At 31.4% G+C, this 22,108-nt stretch overlaps 1 protein-coding gene across 2 annotated transcripts; it reads left to right on the forward strand.

Annotated features, from left to right (window-relative positions):
• Positions 1–15,782: 15,782 nt before the first annotated feature.
• LOC126706026 (phosphoglycerate kinase, cytosolic-like) lies at positions 15,783–20,191 on the forward strand. 2 transcript variants are annotated; one of them, XM_050405289.1, is made up of 6 exons: positions 15,783–16,210; positions 17,275–17,352; positions 17,474–17,734; positions 18,188–18,505; positions 19,102–19,260; positions 19,818–20,191. In XM_050405289.1, exons 1-6 carry the CDS (start codon positions 16,016–16,018, stop codon positions 19,893–19,895), a joined length of 1,089 nt encoding a protein of 362 aa, XP_050261246.1. In that variant the 5' UTR covers positions 15,783–16,015; the 3' UTR covers positions 19,896–20,191. The 2 variants fall into 2 exon arrangements, with proteins under 2 accessions (XP_050261246.1, XP_050261245.1); XM_050405288.1 differs by having other exon boundaries at positions 15,791–16,210; positions 19,831–20,191.
• The last annotated feature ends 1,917 nt before the right edge of the window (positions 20,192–22,108 follow it).

Genomic DNA, 22,108 nt, shown 5'->3' on the forward strand with positions numbered 1-22,108 from the left:
AGACTCTAAATCCAACCGACTCACAAGAAAAGTTTAATTGACATGCACCCACTCTTTTATTATTTATTGCAAAATTTGCCATGGATTGTTATTTGGAAAATAATCTATCATGGATTTAAAATAAATGAACGTTGATATTAAAGCAGTGACAAGAGTGACAAAATAATTAAGTATAAATTAATGAATTTCATATTATCAATTATATTGTAAACATGAAAGAAATTAAAGTATTATATATAAAAATGGAAAAAATTAACAGAATTATTATCCTAAGAGCAGTTTTGTTAGTAAAATATTTTAGTAAAGTTTTATGAAAAAAAAAATTAATGCTTTGACAGATTTTTATATTTACTATAAAAATATAAAAATTTCAGATTTTTAGTATATATCAATTCAAAACTATTATCTGTAAACTTAGGAACTAAGTAATATTAAGAATTAAGATTAACTTCTTGTTTTCCAAAAAAAAAAAAAAAAAAGATTAAATTATTCACATGACCTGTTAGGGATATATGGAAACTTATAATATTCTGCATACAGCTTATTCATACCATATAAAAAGAATTTGCTTAATATCTTGTCAAAAACAAAAGAAAAGAATTTGCATAATATAATATAATATAAGAGTAAATTAATTACCAAAAAACAAATTAAGAAAAACATTCAAGTTTGACATTGAGAACATGCCGTTATTGGATATTCTTGACTAACAAGGTACCATATACCTGGCCACGAAGTAATCCATCATGTAAGCTCTGTTTGTTTCACTGGAAAACCTTTTGTAAAGATAGTTTTTCACATTTTCCAGTGTTTGGTAGCACAAAAAAAAAAAACTGGTCAATGGAAAACTATCTTTAGTCAATGGAAAATCTTAATAAAAATAAGGCTTATTTTCTATATGTTGTTTTCCAAATATTTTTTTTGGAAAACAATCTCTCTCTCATGGTAAGCTCTCTCACTTTTTCTCTCTTCCCTTTACTTTTTCTGTCCTCACACCTTCACTGTAATTAATCCTGGTATCTCCTCTTCCATAGATCTCTCTCTCTCTCTCTCTTCCCTTTTATAACACAGTTCTCTGATTATTTTTTTCCCCCTCACTAATTTGTCAATAGCTCCGGCTTGCAAAGGAGAACAGATTTGCAGTGGTATTTATTTCATTCCTCTCTACCAAAATCCCAATTCTTTGCTTTGAATTTCAAGCTTAATTTTCTTTTTTCTCTAAGAAATTTTCGGTTTGATGGATTCCAGACAGAAGTTACTTCTTTTTTGCACATAAAAGTGCAAAAGAAAAATAATAATAAAAAATAAGAAGAAGAAAGAATGAATGAAGTAAAATACGAAAATTTTAAACATGGTGCCTATATAGCTCTAAATTGGTTTTACATAGGACGATCTTTACGGTAAATTAATAATATTTTTATATAATGAATGATAATTGTTTAGGAAAATTGCATTTGTTGGCAGATACATTATATAGATACTATGCAGTGATGATATATTATGCAGATACATTATGTAAATACATAATTTAGAGTAATATTGAAGATTTGTAGTTGACCATAGTAGACAATTAAAAGTTATTGTTATTTGTACTTATTAAAGATATATTTCCCTATCAATTATATATATATAGACAAATGGTTGATATATATATATATATATATATATGTATGTACGTACGTTATTATCCATATATATGAGCAGGATGAGTGGTAGAGATCATGAAAATTTCATACTAAAATTTTGACAATAGATACAATCAAAATTTTAGTATGAAAACCAAATTCATTCTTGGTTTTTTTTTTAATTTATTTATATTGATTACATTAGTTTTTTTTTTTTTTTAAATAATTACAACATGCTGCTAATCCTGCAATTCGAACCTTTTCCCCCTAGACCTCCAAGCACTTTGTGCATGAAAAGGTGCCAAATCAGCTGTAAGGCCTTTGGCATTGATTACATTAGTTGGTTTACATAATACACATGTTTTAAATTATATAATAAATAAATAAATAATTGTGTACCAGACACTAGAAAACATTCTCAAGCTCATTTTCAAGGTCGTTACCAAATACCGGAAAATGAGACAGTTTTCTAGAAAATGTTCTTTGGAAAATGAACTATTTTTTAGAAAGCGTTAATGCTAAAACAAACAGAGCGGTAACATATGGGGATTCTCAACCCCAAAAAAAAAAAAAGAAGTCAGAAATATATGAAAAAATCGGATCAAAATGGTTCTAGGAAACTCTACCAAATAAAGTTCTTTAAATAATTAAATCTGACCCTTCTTAAACAAGGTTCATAAGCCATTTTGTATTTGCATTAGCAATACAAATTTAGGATCACCATTTTGGACCTCTTAAAGACTCAAGGCCTCAAGGGTCATACACCTTTTTTTTTTCTTTTCTTTTTTTTTCTTTTCTCTCTCTACCGTGTGAAAAGAAGACAAATGAGAAATGCAATGGTCATCACTCATCACTAAACCAATGATATCTTAACATAGACAATATAACTCAAAGCTACTTCTTTTATTGTAACTATTCCTCAAACTTAAAACTTTTTTTCCTTGATTAAAAATTGTTTAAAAAAGAATCTTTGTAATTTTTTTTATATGAATAGAATATTTGTAATTCTGAAAATTCTCCTCCACACATACTATATAAAGGCTTCAACAATATTGCAAATTTCATATACATCCCAAAGCAAACCCTTTACCAATATATTGAACAATGTTTATCACAAAAATCCCTTCCTCTTTTTACTTGCTAACCTTTATTTTCCTTCTGCAAAGTGCTTTTGGATTGGCCTATAAATGTTTAGGCGTGCAAAATTCCACAATCAGTGACCTTTATGGTACAAATTTGAATGAGCTTTTCAGTTATCTTTCCTATGAAGTCCCTGCCAATGGTTTTGCACTCGGCACAAAGGGTCATGATGCAGACAAAGTTTATGGGCTTACCATTTGCAATGTTGATATCGAAGAGAAAGATTGCCAAAGTTGTATTGCCAATGCAACAAACGAAATTCGGTCACTTTGCCCAAACTCTAACGGTGCAATAAAATGGAGCCATAATTGCACATTGAAGTACCATAATGTGGATTTCTTTGGCCATATTGACCATGAGACATGGTTCTTCACAAAGGACCCGCAAAACTTGACTAATTACCAATCGATTCGCCAAAAGAAAAGTGAGTGGTTGACCTAACTCGCTGGCCAAGCTTCTATAAACCCACCAATGGTTTTATTCGGAGAATTGGATATTGGTGAGAATAACAAACTCAACGGGTCAGTTCAATGCAGTAGAGACCTTTCAAGCTTTAGACTGTATGAACTATGAAGTGCCTCAGTGATTCAATTGGGTTTGTTCCAAAATGTTGTGACTCGAGTAAAGCAGTGCGGTTGTTTAGTGGGACTTGTGAACTTAGATTTGAGGCTTACTATAACAAAGCTTAAAGTTGGAAGTTGGAGTATCCTGGGATAACAATAATAAGATGTAATGTGTATTTGGAATATACTACAACTATAATATATAAGATGGTGGGTGATAAACTTTAGTACTTTCAGATATGGTTGGTGATAAACTTTTTTCCTATATTGCATGTGTTTCAAGTTTTATCTGAACTAGTGCGCAATTGAATAAGATTTGCTGTAGTTCCTTTAGTTTTATTTTTCACGAATCATTAACCAGTGCAATGTATGAAAAAATTCAATAAAATGCTTGTTTGGCCTTTATTTTCACTAATCATTAACCAATATGAAAAAAAAAAAAAAAAAAAAAATCAACGAAATATTCATTTGGCCTTGTGATTTTTTAAGGTAAATGCTTGTTATTCTTCTATTCTCTTGTTTGGGAGTTTTAAAGGAGAGAACATTCGTTCCTCTATATTCCCTCAAAAGAGTCAAACTCTCAAATTTTCATTCCTCCAAAATTTTGAGGAATGGAATTAGATTTAATGAATTTTTTACTAAAACTTCCAAAATACACTTATATATTCAACACTTTTATTTTAAAATAAAAGTCTAATAATAATATTGTTATAAAATGATTTTATTTATTTTCCTCTATATTACTCTCAAACAAGGTTACCTACATTTCATTCATTTTCATTCCTTTATTTTAAAACATTCAAACAAGATTACTTAATTTCATTACATTCTCTTAAAAGTTACTATGGCTTTTGAGTGAAGTTGTGGTGTGTCTTTGTGTTAGAATCACTTTCCTTCTTCTTTGTATTTTTATGTGTGTGTTTGTTTCTAAAAAAAAAAAGGGTAATTGTCTCACATTGCTTAAAAGAGTGTGTTGTACGTAGTATAATTTGTCTCACCCTACCTTAAGAGTTATCATGACTTTTAAGTGGAGTTGTAATGCGTCTTTGTGCTAGAACCTCTTTCACTCTTCCTTGTGTGTGTAAGTTTGTTTTAAAAAAAAAAAAAAAATTACATTCTTTTATTTTCCATTCATTTCCCTTAATTAAATACGATTCATTCTATTCCATTCCATTTCTTTTTATTCCTTTATAATCATTACAGTTATTCCTTTATGAATTTCCGATTTTAAAGGAAGTGTGAGTGCCATGTGTTCTCCCAAATACCACTTTTTTTTAAGACTACCACGTAGATTACCTAAAGCATGTATGATTGAAAGTATAATTCTTGGTCTTTCTATGTGGAAAATGAAAAATAAAATTCATTGTCGGCCAATTAATATATTTCTTGATTAGTATGGATATTGTTGGTTGTGAACATTTTAATGTGTTTCTCTTTTTTCTCAAAAAAAAAAAAAAAGTGTTTCTCTCTATGAAATTAATAGTGCCTTCATTAATAATAATAATAATAATAATAACAATAACCTTAACAATATAATCAAATTATTTTTGGTGATTTATTCCAAAGAGAAGTAATTTTAGACCAATATTATCCAAATAGGCAAACACTTAACTGTGCTTTCAAAAATAAAAACCATATTTTTCACTTTTTTATCAAACGCTACTTATTTGTGATTTTAAAAATTAAGTTTTCAAAATGTACATTCTAAAATTACTGTTTTTTTTAATTGCACATTTTAAAATAACTAATCCAATCAGACTGAAAATACAATACGCTCTAGGTTGGTATCAATTAATTCAAATAATAAAGTCTCTTGTTATTATAAATTTTAAAATTTTTACTACTTTCCTATGTCACACTCTTGGGGATGTTAAACTTCATTGATGGTCTATGTGGGGATGACAGTATCTTTGTATTCACTACCTACAACAAGGATCAACTTGACCCTGCGTTGTTAAGTCCTGGTCACATGGACATGCACATTCGTTTGGCCTATTGAACCATTAAGGGGTTCAAGCTCTTGGTTTCCAATTATCTTGACATTCATCACCCACTCCTGGAGAGAGTGAAGTGAAGGCCTAATAGAGAATGTAAAGGTCAGTCCTGTAGAAGTGGCTGAAGAACTCATGAAAAGTGATGATACTGACGCTCTTGGTAAACTCTTAAGGGCATCTTTATTATAAAAGTAAAGTACAAGTCCTGTGTTACAATAAACCCAACATTGATATGTATAGTAGGTTGAATCCGAGACTAACTATACACTTAACTACAATTAATAAACTTGTAATACAAGTAGGAGACTTAACCTTTGCACAAAGTACGATTAAACTTGGGTCTATAGGGCTAATATATCTCTAATAATATGAAATTTGCCGATAAATTTTAGTTCACAAATGACTTTTCTTTTCTTTTCTTTTCTTTTTTTCTTTTTTTTTTGTAAAAGTATGGTGTACGGTAGGATCATGTATTCTAGACTTACCCAAGGAGCATATAATTTACATATTAAAAAAGAAATTTGGTTATAGTACAATTACAGTACTTACTTTTGAAATTATAGTTGCCTTGGACCTTAATTATAAATTTTAAAAAAACACGGTGTAGTTGAAATCGTTTCTGAGTATAAATCTTAAAGAAAAATATAATTAAATATTGAATCCCATAATTTGAGGTTGGTTGTAAATTAAACTCTTTACATTTGACTCTCCAATTTTAAAAATATTTCAAATTTAAACCATAAACTAGTGACAATGTCAATGTTCCTTTTTTTGTCAAGACTTATTAGAATATTGTCATTAACACACCCCAAAAGACATTGTTTAGGAAAGATGCCATCGCTTTTTAGGCGGTTTATTTAAATTAAAAAAAAAAAAAAAAATGACAGCCTACAACAAAAATGACATTGACTATTGTTAGAGACGAAGGTATAAATTGCATGTTTTGAAAATCAAGGACTAATTTAAACTATCTCAAACTTAAAGAGTATATAAAATTATAAGGCTAAAGTGCAAAGCATATCCCTAAAGTTTGGGAGTCACTGAATTTTGCCTCCTAATGTTTCAAAATTTTGATCTGAATCTCTAATGCTATGGGACATTTTGATTGGTAATCCCACCATGAATTTTTTTGCTAATGTTTCTGTTAAGTAGCTTAAACTTTTGACGTGTTATTTGATCTAATTATTTTATGCCGAATAAATAACCTACGGTTGTATCTCTAATTATTTTATTATTTTATGTCGAATAAATAACCTAAAAAACTTTAAATAATTAAAATTAAATTCTATAAATTCAAAATTATATAAACTAAAATATAAAAAAAATAAAACAATTCGATTTTTTGTCCTTAACATTTTTTAGCTATCCAAAAAAAATAAAAATAGAAATCTCAACATAAAATCCAACCCAATTCCATCTCAATTAATCCTCAAACAAAAATAATCAAAATAATTAAAGAACAAAAATAAAACAAAAATCACAACTACACCATAAACCATAGAAGTTGAATATGTTCTTTGCCGGGCTTCTTTGGAATTTTACCTTATGTTTGGATGTTGGGGGAAGGAGGGGAGTAGAGTAGAGGGAGGAATAGTAATTTAATTACCTTATTTGGATGTTTTTTAAGAAATGAGGGAGAGGGATTTGGAGGGATTTGAACTACTTCCAACCCCTCATTTTTAATTCCCCCAAATTGGAGAGATTTGGAGGGAGAGTGGAGCATAAAAATGCTTGACCAAATGAATTATCAAATTTACCCTTACCATATTAATAAAATTACAAATGAAAAGACTAATTATTTCCCTCCCTGTTAATTTTAAAAACATTCAAACAAGGTGGAACATAACTACTCCCCTCTACTCTCCTCTCCTCTCCACTACTCTCCTTCCCTCTACTATCCTCTCTCTTAAAACTTCCAAACATAGCATTAATCTCTACAGCTGGATAATAAAGTGGATGGGATGGCAACATCCCATTAAAACAAAAGGAGATCTACTGCTAATTTAGTATTGGATGTAAGTCAAAAATTTATTCTAAATAGCTTTCTAAGCTAATAGTCAACTATTATGTTGTATGTTAATGATGAACAACTAAGCTAAATGCATGTTAAGGACGCATTAAGATTCAAATCAAGTAAATTAGAAGGGCTTCGTTGTTATTGCACTTTATACGTTTTATAAAATGCTTCTCTCTAAGAAGTTTAGTTCTAAGACAATTTGATTACTGGAAATGCTAGAATAAAAGGTTTGGGGTTTTTGAATAACATCACTTTAAAGCCATAATAAAGATACAACTTGATTTTTGAATTTTGTATTGAATTTTTATCAAACATTGATTTAGAGCAAAAGCTTGCATCTCCCTATTATTTTTCATTCAATTTTGGGAATTTGAGCCATAATAAAGATACAACTTGATTTTTGAATTTTTATCAACCATTGATTTAGAGCAAAAGCTTGTATCTCCCTATTATTTTTCATTTAATTTTGGGAATTTGAGAGGCACTGAAATGTGAGTTTTATTCAGTTGATTTACCTAATTAGTAAAAGCTTTCAATCATGAAATTGATTTTTTTTTTTTTTTTTTAAAGTATGTTATTTCTTACCTTTTTTTATTTCATGCTATATTGAGATAGGAGTTTGGGAAGAGTGAAGAGCATTGAAGAGAAGGATGTTGTCCAAGTTAGTCCCCCAAAAAGACCAATTAGATCATATTTAATTTATTAGTAAGATTCAAACGATTCATTATATATCCACTTATATTATTTTCCTTATTGGTTTATTTAAAATAATCTAATTTATTAAATTTGGATTTGCAATAAAAAGCAAATAAAATCTATGAAAGCTATAGGCATTGTCAATAAGATAAGCGTAGCTATAAGTTGAATAATACTTATATTTTTAAGGTAATTGTTATTATTTAATTGGCATATTCCTGAACATATTACTTGAGTATGAATATCTAACATTACAAGTTAAGAATAAGATTAAAGAAAAGTTGAGAAATCTTGACGAAGACTCTAAATTAGAGTTCAAGAATGAGCATGTGAGAATTCTAAAAATTATGCCAATTTGACAAGTAACATTCATTGGAAATCACATAAAGTATTTACCTATGAAACTTTTAACATGCATTACTATATAGTAAATTTCGTTATGAAACCACTTTTGTTCATCATATAATGCTAGTTTCAATAGATACTTAGTGTACCCCTAATTGTGTTCGTATAATGGTTAACAATTTAAATGAAAGACAAAAATTTGTCATTCAAGAGTTGGGTTTAGATATTTTTTGGATTTAATGTTTATAAAATTGGATAGATATTTATGCAAATGGTTAATTGATAATTTTGACCTAAATTTGTGCAAATTGGATCTTTGTGGTAAGATGTTACCGATATCCATTGGAGATGTAGAATATATTCTAAGAACAAAACCAAAGGGGGTTGATGTAACTACTATTGCAAGTCCAAAAGAGATAAATCATATAAGCCAAAACATGGGCTAAATGTGGAAATGGATCTACCGATTAACCTTTTAGAGGGTAAGTTGTAGGAGATGGAAACATCAGGAAATGAATTTGTGGGTTATTTTTTGTTATTTGTATTAGGTACTTTATTATGTCCCACAACAAAACCTTATGTCAAATGGTCTTGGTCTTTTATATCAATACTCCATAATATTGAAAAGATTAAAAACTTGAATTGAGCAAAGTTTGTGTTGGATTTTCTCAATCAAGGTGTGTGTAAATATAAAGACAAGAATCGTGTTAGCATTAATGGTTGCGTGCTGTTCTTAATGGTAATTTGTAACAAATAATTACATTCAAGAATATAATGTTGTTTATTAAATTTCTATGACTCTTTTGATTAAATTTCAATGACCATTTTATACATATTGCAGTTGTTTTATTTTGAGCATGTTAACCTTGAAATGAATGTTGAACATGTGTCCAAATGACTTTGGCCACATTTTATTACTAGGGGAAAATAAGAAGTTAAGCAAATACATGGCCAAAGTCGTTTGGACACGTGTTCAACATTCATTTTAATGTTAACATGCTCAAAATAAAACAAATGGAATATGTATAAAAGGATCATAAAATTTTAATAAACAAAATCATATTATTAAATGTAACTATTTACTACAAATTACCATTAAGAACAGCATGCAACCATTAACGCCAACATGATTCTTGTTTTTATATTTGTGCCCACCTTGAATGAGAAAATCCAACGCGAACTTCACCCAATTCAAGTTTCTAATCCCTTCAATATTACGGAGAATTGAAATAAAGACCATTTGACATATGATTTTGTTGTAGGACATAATAAAGTACCCAATAAAAATAGCAAAAAACAACCCACAAATCCATTTCCTAGTGTTTCCATCTCCTTCAACTTACCCTCTAAGAGGTTAATCAATATACTCCCTTCCACATTTGGTCCATGTTGTTGGCATATATGATTTATCTCTTCCGTGCTCACAATAATAGATACATCAACTCTCTTTAAATTTAATCCTAGAAATATTATACATCTCCAATGAATATCGGTCACATTGAACCAGAAATATCTAATGCATACAAATTTACATCAAAATTATCAATTGACCTTTGCATAAATCTCTATCTAATTTTATAAAACTTAAATCCAAAAAACTACCAAACCCCAACTCTAAATGACATATTTTTGTATTTCATTTAAATTGCTAACCATTATACAAACACGATTAGGAGCACACTAAGTATCTGTGAAACTAGCCTTATATAATGAACAAAAAAGGTTTCATAATAAAATTTAATACGTAGTAATGCATGTTAAAAGTTTCATTGCTAAATACTTACTTTACATGATTTGCAATGAATGTTATGTGTCAAATTGCCATAATTTTTAGAATTCTCACATGCTTCCTTCTTAAACTCTAATTTAGAGTCTTAATCAAGATTCCTTTACTTTTCTTTAATCTCATTCTTAACATGTAATGTTAGATATTCATACTTAAGTAAGATGTCCATGAATATGTCAACAAAACAATAACAATAACCTAAAAAATTTAAGTATTATTCAACTTACAGCTATGCTTATCTTATTGACAGTACCTTGAACTTTTATAGATTCTATTTGCTTTTTACTGCAAATCCAAATTTAATATATCAAATTATTTTAAATATAACAACAAGAAAAATAATATAAGTGGATATATAATGAATCACTAGAATTTTAATAATAAATGAAATATGATCCAATTAGTTTTTTCAGGGGACTAACTTGGACAACATCCTACTCTTCAATGTTCTTCACTCTACCCATACTCTTAACTCGATATAGCATGAAATAAAAACAACGTAAACAACAATATACGTTAAAAAAAAATTTCAATTTCACGGTTGAAAGGTTCTACTATTCAAATAAATTAGTGTCTTTCAAATTGCCAAAAATTAGATGAAAAATAATAGGGAGATGCAAGTTTTTGCTCTAAATCAATGGTCGATAAAAATTCAAAAGCCAAGTTGTATCTTTATTATTGTTTTAAAGTTACGTTATACAAAAAGTCCAAACCTTTTATTGTTGCATTTACAATAATGAAATTGTCTTGCAACTAAACTTCTCAAAGAAGCATTTTATAAAACATATTAAGTGCAATAATAAAGAAGTCATTCTAATTTACTTGATCTTAATCTTAATACATGCACCTTATTCTACTAAGTCATCCAAATAGACATTTAGCTTTGTTGATCAATATTAACATATAACAGAGTAGTCAACTATTAGTTTAGAGAGCTATTTAGAATAAGGGTCCGGTTTGCATCCAATACTAAATTAACAATAGATCTCCTTTTATTTTAATGGGATATTGTCATACCATCCACTTTATTATCCAACTATAAAGATTAAACATAACTCCACGTCATTTATTCTTTTTCTTTTCTTTTTGGTTTTTGATGATGTGCTCATTTTTTCTTTAACTTTATTATCCATCTGTTAACTTTATAAAAAACATTAATAATAATAACAAAATAACATTGTCAACAATGTACTTGCTAACAAAACATTTTTATTATGAGTTACAATGTCTTCTTTTAGTCTCCAAAGAAACTCAACAAGTAAAAAAATTAGGAATTAGGTTATAGGAAAATAATGCTATTACTAATGCTTGACTGCACTCAAAGGAAAGTAACCGAAACAAACCCAACCCAGAAGAAGTCATAGGCACTACCAAATACATCCCCAAACAAATTTTTAACAAGTTTTGGCCCCAAGTGGAAGGGCAGGGGAGATTCAAACTAATAAATAGTCACCAAATATATCCACAAAGTGAAATTTCCATTGACGTAAAAGAAGATTTACAAAGACATACATGCAACTAATTGTATCAAATTGCAATTGTTAGCAAAACATTCTTATTATGAGTCACAATCAGGGGCGGAGCCACATAGTGGCTTAGGGGGGCCGTGGCCCCTGCAAATTTTTTTTTTTTCCCATTAGACTACGAAGAAAAAATAATTAGGCCCCCCCAACATTACACAGCCGGCCCCCCACCCATTTCTCACAAATTCTCCCAGCCCTCAATCAAAAATTAGTAACACCATCAAATTTAAAAAAAATAAATAAATAAAAAATAAAAATAAAAAAACCCAAAAAAAATTTGAACTAAAATCTGAAAAAAAAAATATATATATATATATATATATATAACAAAACCAAGCCCAGTAGCCCACAGCAAGCGAAGCCCACAGCGAGCCCATTACAGGTAGCTCGCTCACGGCAAGCCCACGGATTCTCAATAAAAAATATATATATATATACAGAGAATGAGAAATCGAACCCATCACGTCGCTGGCGCCTGCAAAAATCCCATCACGTCGCGTCGTCGCTGGCAAAGATCAAACCCCATTACCCAATACAAAAGCAAACCAAAATCAGAACTCAGCAAACCAAACACACTAACACAGAGGACAAAGCACAGCGGTGTTTATCAAAAAAAAAAAAAAAAAAATCCCCAATACACAAACCAAAACCAAACCCAGTAACCCACGGACAGTCACGTCGCCGTCGTCATCGCAACGGTCACCCCTCATCGCAGATCGACATCGACATCGTAGACGGAAGATCGGTCATCGGCATTCGGCTCATCGCTCTGCCGTCTGTGCATTTGCCTCTGCGCCGGTGAGCCGTGAGCAGTGCTCGTCAGCCTCGTTGCTTCCTCCGCCTCCGGCAGTCCGGCCTCCCTCAAGGTTTTTCTCTCTAACTCTCTCTCCCTTTATCTCACTGAATGAGTATGACTGAATAAACTTATAAGTTATAAAGAATGGAATGAACTTATAAATGAAAGTATGAAACTCAGCATCTTCTTTTTTTTTTTTTTTTTTTTTATGTGGAACTGTGAGTGTGTGAGAATCTGATTGGCTGACTTTAACTTCTTCTTTTTTTTCCTGTTTTTGTCTTTTTAAATTTGGCTGTCCTGTGCTCCTTGCATCTTACACGCTCACACGCCTGCACTTATAACAATATATATATATATATATATATATTTTTTTTTTTTTTTTTTTTTTGGGTCCTGTTGTACAACCACAACCATGTTTGTGTTGTGTGTTGTGTGTTGTGTGTTGTGCGTTTGTGTGTTGTAAGTGTTTTTGTTTTTGGTGGGTCAGTGGGTGTGTTTGTGTGTTGGGTTGGGCTTGTTGGTGGGTGTGTTTGTGTGTTGTGTGTTCACATATTATCCAAGTTTCAATTTTGGAAGTTTCAATTTTGGAATTGAAACTTGGAAAAAAACAATTTAAAAAATTTTTGAAAATCATATAATATAAATAATATCGGTTTTTTTTTTGTTTTTTTTTTTTAAAGGACTTCACCATCCAACTTTTATTGATTAATATTATTTTAGCTGCGGTCCATTAGCTAATGGATACAATAGATAGTTAATTAGTTACAGTATCACTATTATACTATAATTAGTTAATTGTATAATTAATGACAAATAAATTAAAGCAATATAGTTTATTGTTATGCTAAACAACATTAATTAAAGCTATATAATTAAATTAACTAATACATTATAAAAGACAAATTAATTAAATTTTTTTTTTTTGTTTGAGGGGTTATTATTAATTAAAGTTGTATTAAAAATGGGTTGACTGTTTAAATTATAGTGGAAATTTTGTTTTTTTCTTGAGTATGAATAACATTCATATAATTAAGTAAAAATTTCTAATTAAAATTTTATTTTTTTAAATTTTTTTCAGGTTAATTTTTGAGTCATATTCTTAAAGCTAAAAGAATTATGAGCAAACGAAAAACAATTGATGCATTCTTTAAGAAACATTGTAACCGCACATTGTAATTTTCTTTTATAATAATGAAATTCCTGCAACTCTGTGGACGTAGGCAAATTATCGAACCACGTAAATACTGTCTTGTGCGTGTGATTGTTTTTCTTTTGGCGTTTTCTTTTCTCTATTTTTTTGTTTCTCACATGTTTGGAATTTCGGTTGAATTCCCAACATGTTCAAGTATATGATGATATATGAAAGTTGATAATTTTGTATCCAATAGACTTAAGAATTATATTTAGTATATTTCTGTTACAACCCGGCCCCCCCAAGTGTTCATTCCTGGCTACGCCCCTGGTCACAATGTCCTACTTTATTCTCCAAATAAACTCAACAAGGAAAAAAAAAAAAAAGGAATCTTGTAGCAGTAAACAACTCCCTTGGTTTAGGCGGTTGGTCTTGTTCCATTATTGTTGCAATTTTGTGATTATGTATGACTACCTTGGTTGTTTTAATGAGTTGGCATGCTGTTTGCTAGGACAACTCTATCATGGGTTTAAAAAGAAGGCATGCCAAGTACGTGAGGAAAGTTCTCATTGAATTTCAAATAAGAGCTTCTCTGTTTGGACCATGTTTTGGTTCTTAGTTGTTGTTACATCATAGCATAGTTTGATATTCAGAAACCTCATTATGGACATTCTTCTAGTGTTTTTTTTTTTTTTTTTTTTTTGCGTGAATATTCATAAGTAAATTTGAACCAAACAAGGGCTAGTGAATATTCAATCCCACATCTTCAATGAAACTCAAAATCTTAACAGACTCTTATAATCCAAATCAACTTTCAAAACAAAGTTAACAAACAACACCTATATCAATTAATAACATTGGCGGATCAGTACCAATGAATAAAAGTTAAGAAAATTCACTGTATCTCATGCGCTAATAGTATAAAATAAAAAAATAAAAATAAAAACACCTTAATAATCCATTCATTGATACTAAATCAATTTAGTCGAGGAAAAAGAGAAAGAGAAGGGACCTTTTTGACGGACTGAACGCTCTAGGCTAACACAGTCGCCGGGGCAGTGAGCGGCTGATATTGAAAAGTACTCTGTTTTTTCCTCTTTTGTTGGTTCTTATGATTGGTTTTGGAAGAGAGGAAGTATATAAAAAGAGAAGAAGCGTAGAGAGACAGAAGCGTGGAGAGAGTAGACGACTATAAAGCGTAGAGAAAAAAAAAGTAGGGTAGAAACCATATGATTTTTTTTTTTTTTTTTTTTATAGGTTTTATAATACATGACCTGCTTTACAAGTAACTAGGCTCATCGTATGCACTTGGTGCGTGAGAGTAGATTTTTTTTAGTGGTCCTTTTTTGTAGAAAAAAAAAATTTATTTTATATGTATATAATTTTTATTTTAAAAATCTAATTTATAAGTGAATAAATCAATTTGAAAAATAATAGGAGAGTGGTCCTATTTTTTAGGCAATATTTTAGTGACAGTTAGAGTTGCATTTTATTGTCCTTTAGTTTTGTCTATACTTAAACATTTAGGTATAGGAGCATTTTTGAACTAAAAAAATGAAGAATTCAAATAGAGAAAACTCCTTAAATAATAGTATAGACTAACCTCATCACACGCACGAGAAGATTTTTTTTTTTTTTTTTTTTCAGTGGTCCTATTTTTTAGAATAAAAAATAAAACTGAGTTTTTTTATTTTATATATATATATAATTTTTATTTTGAAAATCTAATTTATAAGTGAATAAATCAATTTGAAAATTAATAAGAAAGTGATCATATTTTTTAGGCAATATATTAGTGGGAGTTAGAATTGCATTTTTATCGAATTGTCCTTTAATTTTGTCTCTACTTAAATATAAGGGTGTAGAGCTATTTTTGAACAAAAAAATAAGAAATCTAAACCGGAGAAACCCTCAAATAATAATATAGATATAAATAATAGTATAAATTAGCTCAAATTAAATTAATGGTCAAGATCAAAACAACACTAAACTAATGGTTTCGATTTGATTTAAGTAGTACCGTACCATAAAATAAAAAATAAAAAATGGTACGGTAGGAAGACCTAGAAAGAATGGGAATATTTTGATTCCCACCAGAACGAGAACATCGTAAGTTAGTTGGTAATGTTTGACAGAACAACAGCCAAACAAAAGAGAATATGCGAGAATCAAACCAACGTGTTATGACTGATGCTTCACTAAACCGTCATTAAACACCTAAACCCTTCAACCACCCTTCCACCGTTTCTTGTTCTACAACTACTGCACCAAAATATATATAAAACCCGTGTGTGAAGCATTGTGATTTTCACTTCACTTTCACATAGAGCCTTTTGGGTTTTGTGTGTTTCATTCAAAGTTTTAAACTTGCTAGTGTTTTTATTCATTGTGACAAACAATGGCAACCAAGAGGAGTGTTGGAGAGTTGAAAGAGAGTGATCTGAAAGGGAAGAGAGTGTTTGTGAGAGTAGACCTGAATGTGCCTTTGGATGATAATCTCAACATAACTGATGATACAAGGGTCAGGGCTGCAATCCCCACTATCAAGTACTTGATGGGTCATGGTGCCAAAGTCATTCTCTCTACTCACCTGGTAACTAATCCTAATGACTGACCCTTTTATTCTTGTTTCATTGTCTAATAGAAAGTTGATATCTCTTAAAATTGCTGATTGTTGTTTTGTCTTATTATGGAATTCTTGGGGTTTTATTGATTGGCGCCCACTGCTACTGTTTTTTTTCGGTCTATGATTGTTTGAAATTTTCGTTATTGTGTTTTTCTGTTATTGCTGATATATTATAATACTATATGGAATCTGAAATTCTTCCTTAAAGAGGGTGACAATCTGTAGCATAATGTAAATTTTTGACAGTAAGTGGTTGGCCGTACAAGAATATGCCACTAAAAGCAATACAGTTATAGCACAAATGATCTGATTATAATTCAATTTTTTTTTTTTTTCTGAATCTAGATATGTATGACCTTGTCATTCTGAATTTGTTCTCCAGTCTGTCTAATTGGATAACTAGAATTGAATACGCCTACTAGTCCAGATCAAGAGAATGAAAGATAAAGAAATAGAATTGATGGAAGAGGAAGGAGAAGAATTTTGTAAAACTAGGGCCAAGCAAGCCACCCAATCTTAAGTACTTTTAAAATAAATAAATAAAAAATAAAATCATTTCTGATTTAAGGCTTATATGAGTATGTAGTTCCTGAATTTGATGGATAGTTTAAGTATATCTTTTTTGAAAGTTGCCAAAGTGTGAAAAACAGGGTAAAACTGATAATATAGAAGAATGTATCATAGGGCTAGATGATAAGAAAAGAGTAATGGACCTATGGTATGGGTACTTTCTCCTTGCATTTAATACTTAATAGTATTGAAGTCTAGGGACCAATACTTTGAGGTTAATAATTATTAGACTTCAAAACCATTCTATTCTCAGTACAAATCCATTTTGAAAATTTGGATCTGAAAATAGTTTTTTGGCTCTAACAATATATTTTTCCATTGAATACTTTTCACTGCATATGTGCTTATTTACATTCTTAGTTGGACATTTGTGGTTGTGGATCACTTGCTTGCAATATTCATGCATGAATACCTTCTGTTTTTCATGGCAAGTTTCTTAATACTCTTTCGGTTGTTTCCAGGGACGCCCAAAGGGTGTCACACCTAAGTACAGTTTGAAGCCTCTTGTTCCCAGGCTATCTGAGCTCCTTGAAGTCAAGGTGTGCTTTCATCTGCAATCAAATATGACTTATTTATGGTTTTTTTAATATTACTATTCATTACCACTTATTAAAAAACATATATTACTATCCATTACCTGAAGGGACATCTTGTTGTTAGGTTGAGATTGCTAATGATTGTATTGGTGAGGAAGTTGAGAAACTGGTGGCAGCAATCCCAGAAGGCGGTGTTTTGCTCCTTGAAAATGTGAGGTTCCACAAGGAAGAAGAGAAGAATGACCCCGAGTTTGCAAAGAAGCTAGCTTCTCTTGCAGACCTCTATGTCAACGACGCCTTTGGCACAGCTCACAGAGCCCATGCTTCTACTGAGGGTGTTACCAAGTTTCTGAAGCCTTCTGTTGCTGGTTTTCTTTTGCAGAAGGTATGACTGTCTGCAATTTATGATGCTTTAAATAGGTTTTTTTTTTTAAGTAAACTTTTTCTAACGGTGGCTATATCTGCATGCATATTATCCCTTCTAAATCAGACCTCCGTATAGCATACAATCCAAATTCATCTATTTACATCATCCAAGCTCAATATTGTGATCTTACAGAATGTAATAGGTTTTGTCCAGTTCGATATCCTTTTAACCAATTACCAATGAAAAGCATAATTTAATCAATGAAAAGCATACTTTAAAATCTCTCCTTCACTCTCCTGTTGGGGTCAATACTCAAAAAAAAATAAAAAATAAAATGGTTGTGTATGTGATGTAGTCCACTAAGACAAAAACAAATTTAGTGGCAAATTTTCCAGTCATGTACCCTGGTCATCTATGCTACTTACATCTGTTTAATGGTTGAAATCATGTTTTTCTCTCTTCTTACCATAGGAACTTGACTACTTAGTTGGAGTCATCTCAAATCCAAAGACACCGTTTGCTGCCATCGTAGGTGGCGCAAAGGTGTCATCTAAAATTGGGGTGATTGAGTCTCTGTTGGAAAAGGTTGATATTCTATTGCTGGGTGGAGGAATGATCTTCACATTCTACAAGGCCCAAGGGCACTCAGTTGGATCATCCCTTGTAGAGGAAGACAAGCTTGATCTTGCAACATCCCTTCTTGAAAAGGCCAAGTCCAAAGGGGTTGCTCTGTTGCTACCTACAGATGTGGTAATTGCTGACAATTTTGCCGCAGATGCTAATAGCAAGGTTTGTTTTCCTTAGTTCTTACCCTTCAATTATTGATTTATGAAATCAAAATCTTCATTAAAATCTTTGTGAAAAATGCATCCCGCTTAATTTGACAGTGAAAGTGGATTAACTATATGATTTATAGATCATATGCAGTACACATAAACCACGGTGTTTATTATATGTTTCTTCTCCTTTAAAATTAAAACCTCTCTTTTTGATTTATTGCTGCCTTATTATAGTATGCTTGATTTCTAATTGACTTGTAATGCAACAACTAATATACCCATTTCTCATTCATAGTGAGATTAGTCACACTCAAATTTCGTTTTCTTAGTTTTTTTGTTCAGTGTCATTTATTTTTATATCTTGATTGAAGGGACCCTTTTTGCAAAAAATAAAAAGCCACAAATTTGAATGGTTTACTGAAGACCCTATATTCAAGTTTCTCTGGTTATCTGTCTATATTTAGAGTCAAATACATTCATTCTTGTGGCATTGAGGTCATTAATTATGACTAACAGATTTCAGTTTGATGAAAAAGAGATTCTGAGTATATCAATTGATATTTACATGAATTATGTGCTAGCTGGTTTAACATATACTCTGTTCAGGTTGTGCCAGCATCAGGTATCCCAGATGGCTGGATGGGCTTAGATATCGGACCTGATTCCATCAAGACATTTAATGAATCACTGGATACTACTAAAACTGTCATTTGGAATGGACCTATGGGTGTGTTTGAGTTTGAGAAGTTTGCTGTAGGAACAGAGGTATATCATGGCAACTTGGACATGACTTTTGAGATTCTTATGTTATTATTATTGTTATGTGTATTCTCATGTTATTGTTTTCACAGTACATATATGAGAAATTTTCAATTTAAGGATTTAAAAATAAAAAATTAGGAAAAAAAAATAAAGTTAAGCTTGACTATTTCAACTTGGATACAGAATCTCTTACCTTGACTATTCTCCAGTTTATGTAGAGCCATATACTATTTAGTGCATTCATTACCACAGTTTGAGAGCTGCTTTTAAACTATATACATGAAAAAGGGGATTGTAGGATAATTTTACAGACTTTAGAACTTTTAAGCCTTATTTCATGTACTTAGGGTCATTCGGCAAACCTCGTCTTCCCAGGACAATATTTTATGACAAAAATATCTCAGGAGATACTGCTACTGCATAATTAAATGTCATATTTAGTTTGAGAGAGAGAGAGAGAGAGAGAGGGATGGAAAAAAGCTTGCCACTATTGCTATTTTTATTTTTATTTTGTTTAAATCCAAATGTTTTGTACTGGCAATGAAAATTGACAATAGCAGTTTCTCATCGCAGGCAATAGCAAAGAAGTTGGCAGACCTCAGTGGAAAGGGTGTGATAACGATTATAGGTGGTGGTGACTCTGTTGCAGCTGTGGAGAAAGTGGGGCTTGCAGACAAGATGAGCCATATCTCAACAGGAGGTGGTGCTAGCTTAGAGCTGCTTGAGGGCCGGTCTCTTCCTGGAGTTCTTGCTCTAGATGATGCCACCAGTGCTGCACTTTGAGGCCATTTTTGTCCATTTTTTCTTATTGCTTCTATCTACAATGTAACTTGCACTTATTTCTATGATGTTTTCTGGATCATTTATCATCTCTAAGCTACTACGGTATCAGGACTACATATGAGGTTTATAAATAATCAAATTTTGTTTTAAATGATGCTATTAATACTTTTAGGCAAGAATGGTGGTGTGGCGTGGTGCCTTCAATCAAACTTTGTATGTTCAACAATCTAGTTACCACTTTGTTTCCCCCATGGAAAACAATTTTCTAGGAGACCAAATCTAATGATTTGATGAGTGTGTTGCAATATTAACAATGCTCAAGAAAGTTGTTATGAAACATTTGCGAGAGCCATAGAAGCCTGGGCAGGTAACTGCAAGTTTAAATCCTAGAGGCTTGAGAGTGAGAGTTACCTTATAATGCACTCCCTCAAACACAAGGCAACATTCATATATCTTAAAATGGAAACATTAAGTAGTTTCCTCTCAGGACCTTAATTTGGCTAACTGATAATAGGTAATGGCTTTTTCTCTGTCTGGATCATGTTTAGCACTTTTATTTTTACCAATTAGTACATAGCTAGCCAAAACGAGAGTTGTTAGGCTGATGGCCAATGCTAATCCATAATCAAATTTCAGTACTCTTCTCTATATCAGTTATCAATTTTCCAAACTTCCAATGAAATCAGGCAAATCTATTTATAAAGGTGAGTTTTTCACATGTTTTTTAATGATCTATGTCCATATTAGCACATATAAACAAGTTTCCAAATGTCTGTACTCTTTTACAAAATATGAGACCATGGAAAGGATTAAGATACGTGTTTTGCATCACCCCATAAATGTCTAACAGTCCCCAACACCATTCCTATTGTTGAGATCAAATGAAACAAGCTCAGGTTTGCTCTTTGGGAAGGGAACTAAGAGACGGGATAGGATGGGACTAATCCATGGCATTTTCCGAAGGAAAAATCTTGTTACAGACTCTCTATTGCATATTCTATACACACTCCTTTTGAAATCGTGTTTTGAAAATATGATTTTTCAGTCCATGTGGCAGTGTGTAAGTGTGCAATAGCAAGTGTATGATAATCATTAGCCCTTTCCAAATATCTATTTCTAATCCTTTTTGGAGAGATAATACCATGGAGAGACTCCAATCAAGATCTTAATATAAGATATAAGGACACCATTTTACCCAAAAGTTTAACCCTAAAGTTTTAGGCCTAGCTATATTATACAGTATTAAATACTCGACCCTTTACTTTTTCTTGATGTGGGATTTCTACTCACAACTGTATACCCTACACAATAACTAGTGTTGTTAACTTCGTATCACCCCTCTCATAATTAGGAATGCTGTTTATTTTTTAATGTCAACAGAGCGAACGTTCCTCCTGCAGCATGAGGAGTTGAGTTTGGAGAAACGTTCTGGTGACTAGCTCGACAGCTCAAGCCGGTATATTTCCTTCAACAAGAGAGAGGAAGATACTATTGTTAAGCTATAATACCTTTGGAAGAATGCAGCCAAAATCATTGAATTCCTATTAAAGGTTATGCAATACTGTTATATATCTAACTTTTTCCACGACTGTAATCGTTCTTGTAGTCCTGTGTTTTGGTAAAAGATATTTAGTATGGTGTAAAAGAAGTGTCAAAGCATAATTTTGTGCCATACTACATATAGAAGCAATTTTGGTAGTTATAGGGTACGTGCATTAGTTTAGGAACAACTAAGAGCCTAATTACTACCAAAAACCCCACCTAAGAATGTCACCTCCAAGCCTTGATCTTCAGCTAAATACTTAGTCTTTGACTCATGAACACAACATTACAGTTGTTGCTTCGCTTGCTAGTGAGGCGGGTTGGATGATGGCTTTGAGTTTCTTCTGCTAGGCAATTGGGTTTGCCAAGTTTATCCATTTTATGCGGCTTTATATGGTGTGTGCAGTGGCTTTGATTGGTAATGGAAATATAAAGAGAGTCCACCAAATGATGCAGTGTATGGTGAGGATTTTTACTGAGATTGGGAGGTTTAGTTGATACGGTTATCAAGATGAGAAATCGGGGG

Source organism: Quercus robur, chromosome 11 (assembly GCF_932294415.1).
Source record: "Quercus robur chromosome 11, dhQueRobu3.1, whole genome shotgun sequence".
Taxonomy (NCBI): Eukaryota; Viridiplantae; Streptophyta; class Magnoliopsida; order Fagales; family Fagaceae; genus Quercus; species Quercus robur.

Coding starts and splice junctions, on each gene's coding strand:
- LOC126706026 (XM_050405288.1), top strand. CDS start 16,016: ATGGCAACCAAGAGGAGTGTTGGAGAGTTGAAAGAGAGTGATCTGAAA. Junction 17,735..18,187: donor CTGGTTTTCTTTTGCAGAAG/GTATGACTGTCT, acceptor TTCTTACCATAG/GAACTTGACTACTTAGTTGG. Junction 19,261..19,830: donor AGTTTGCTGTAGGAACAGAG/GTATATCATGGC, acceptor TTCTCATCGCAG/GCAATAGCAAAGAAGTTGGC.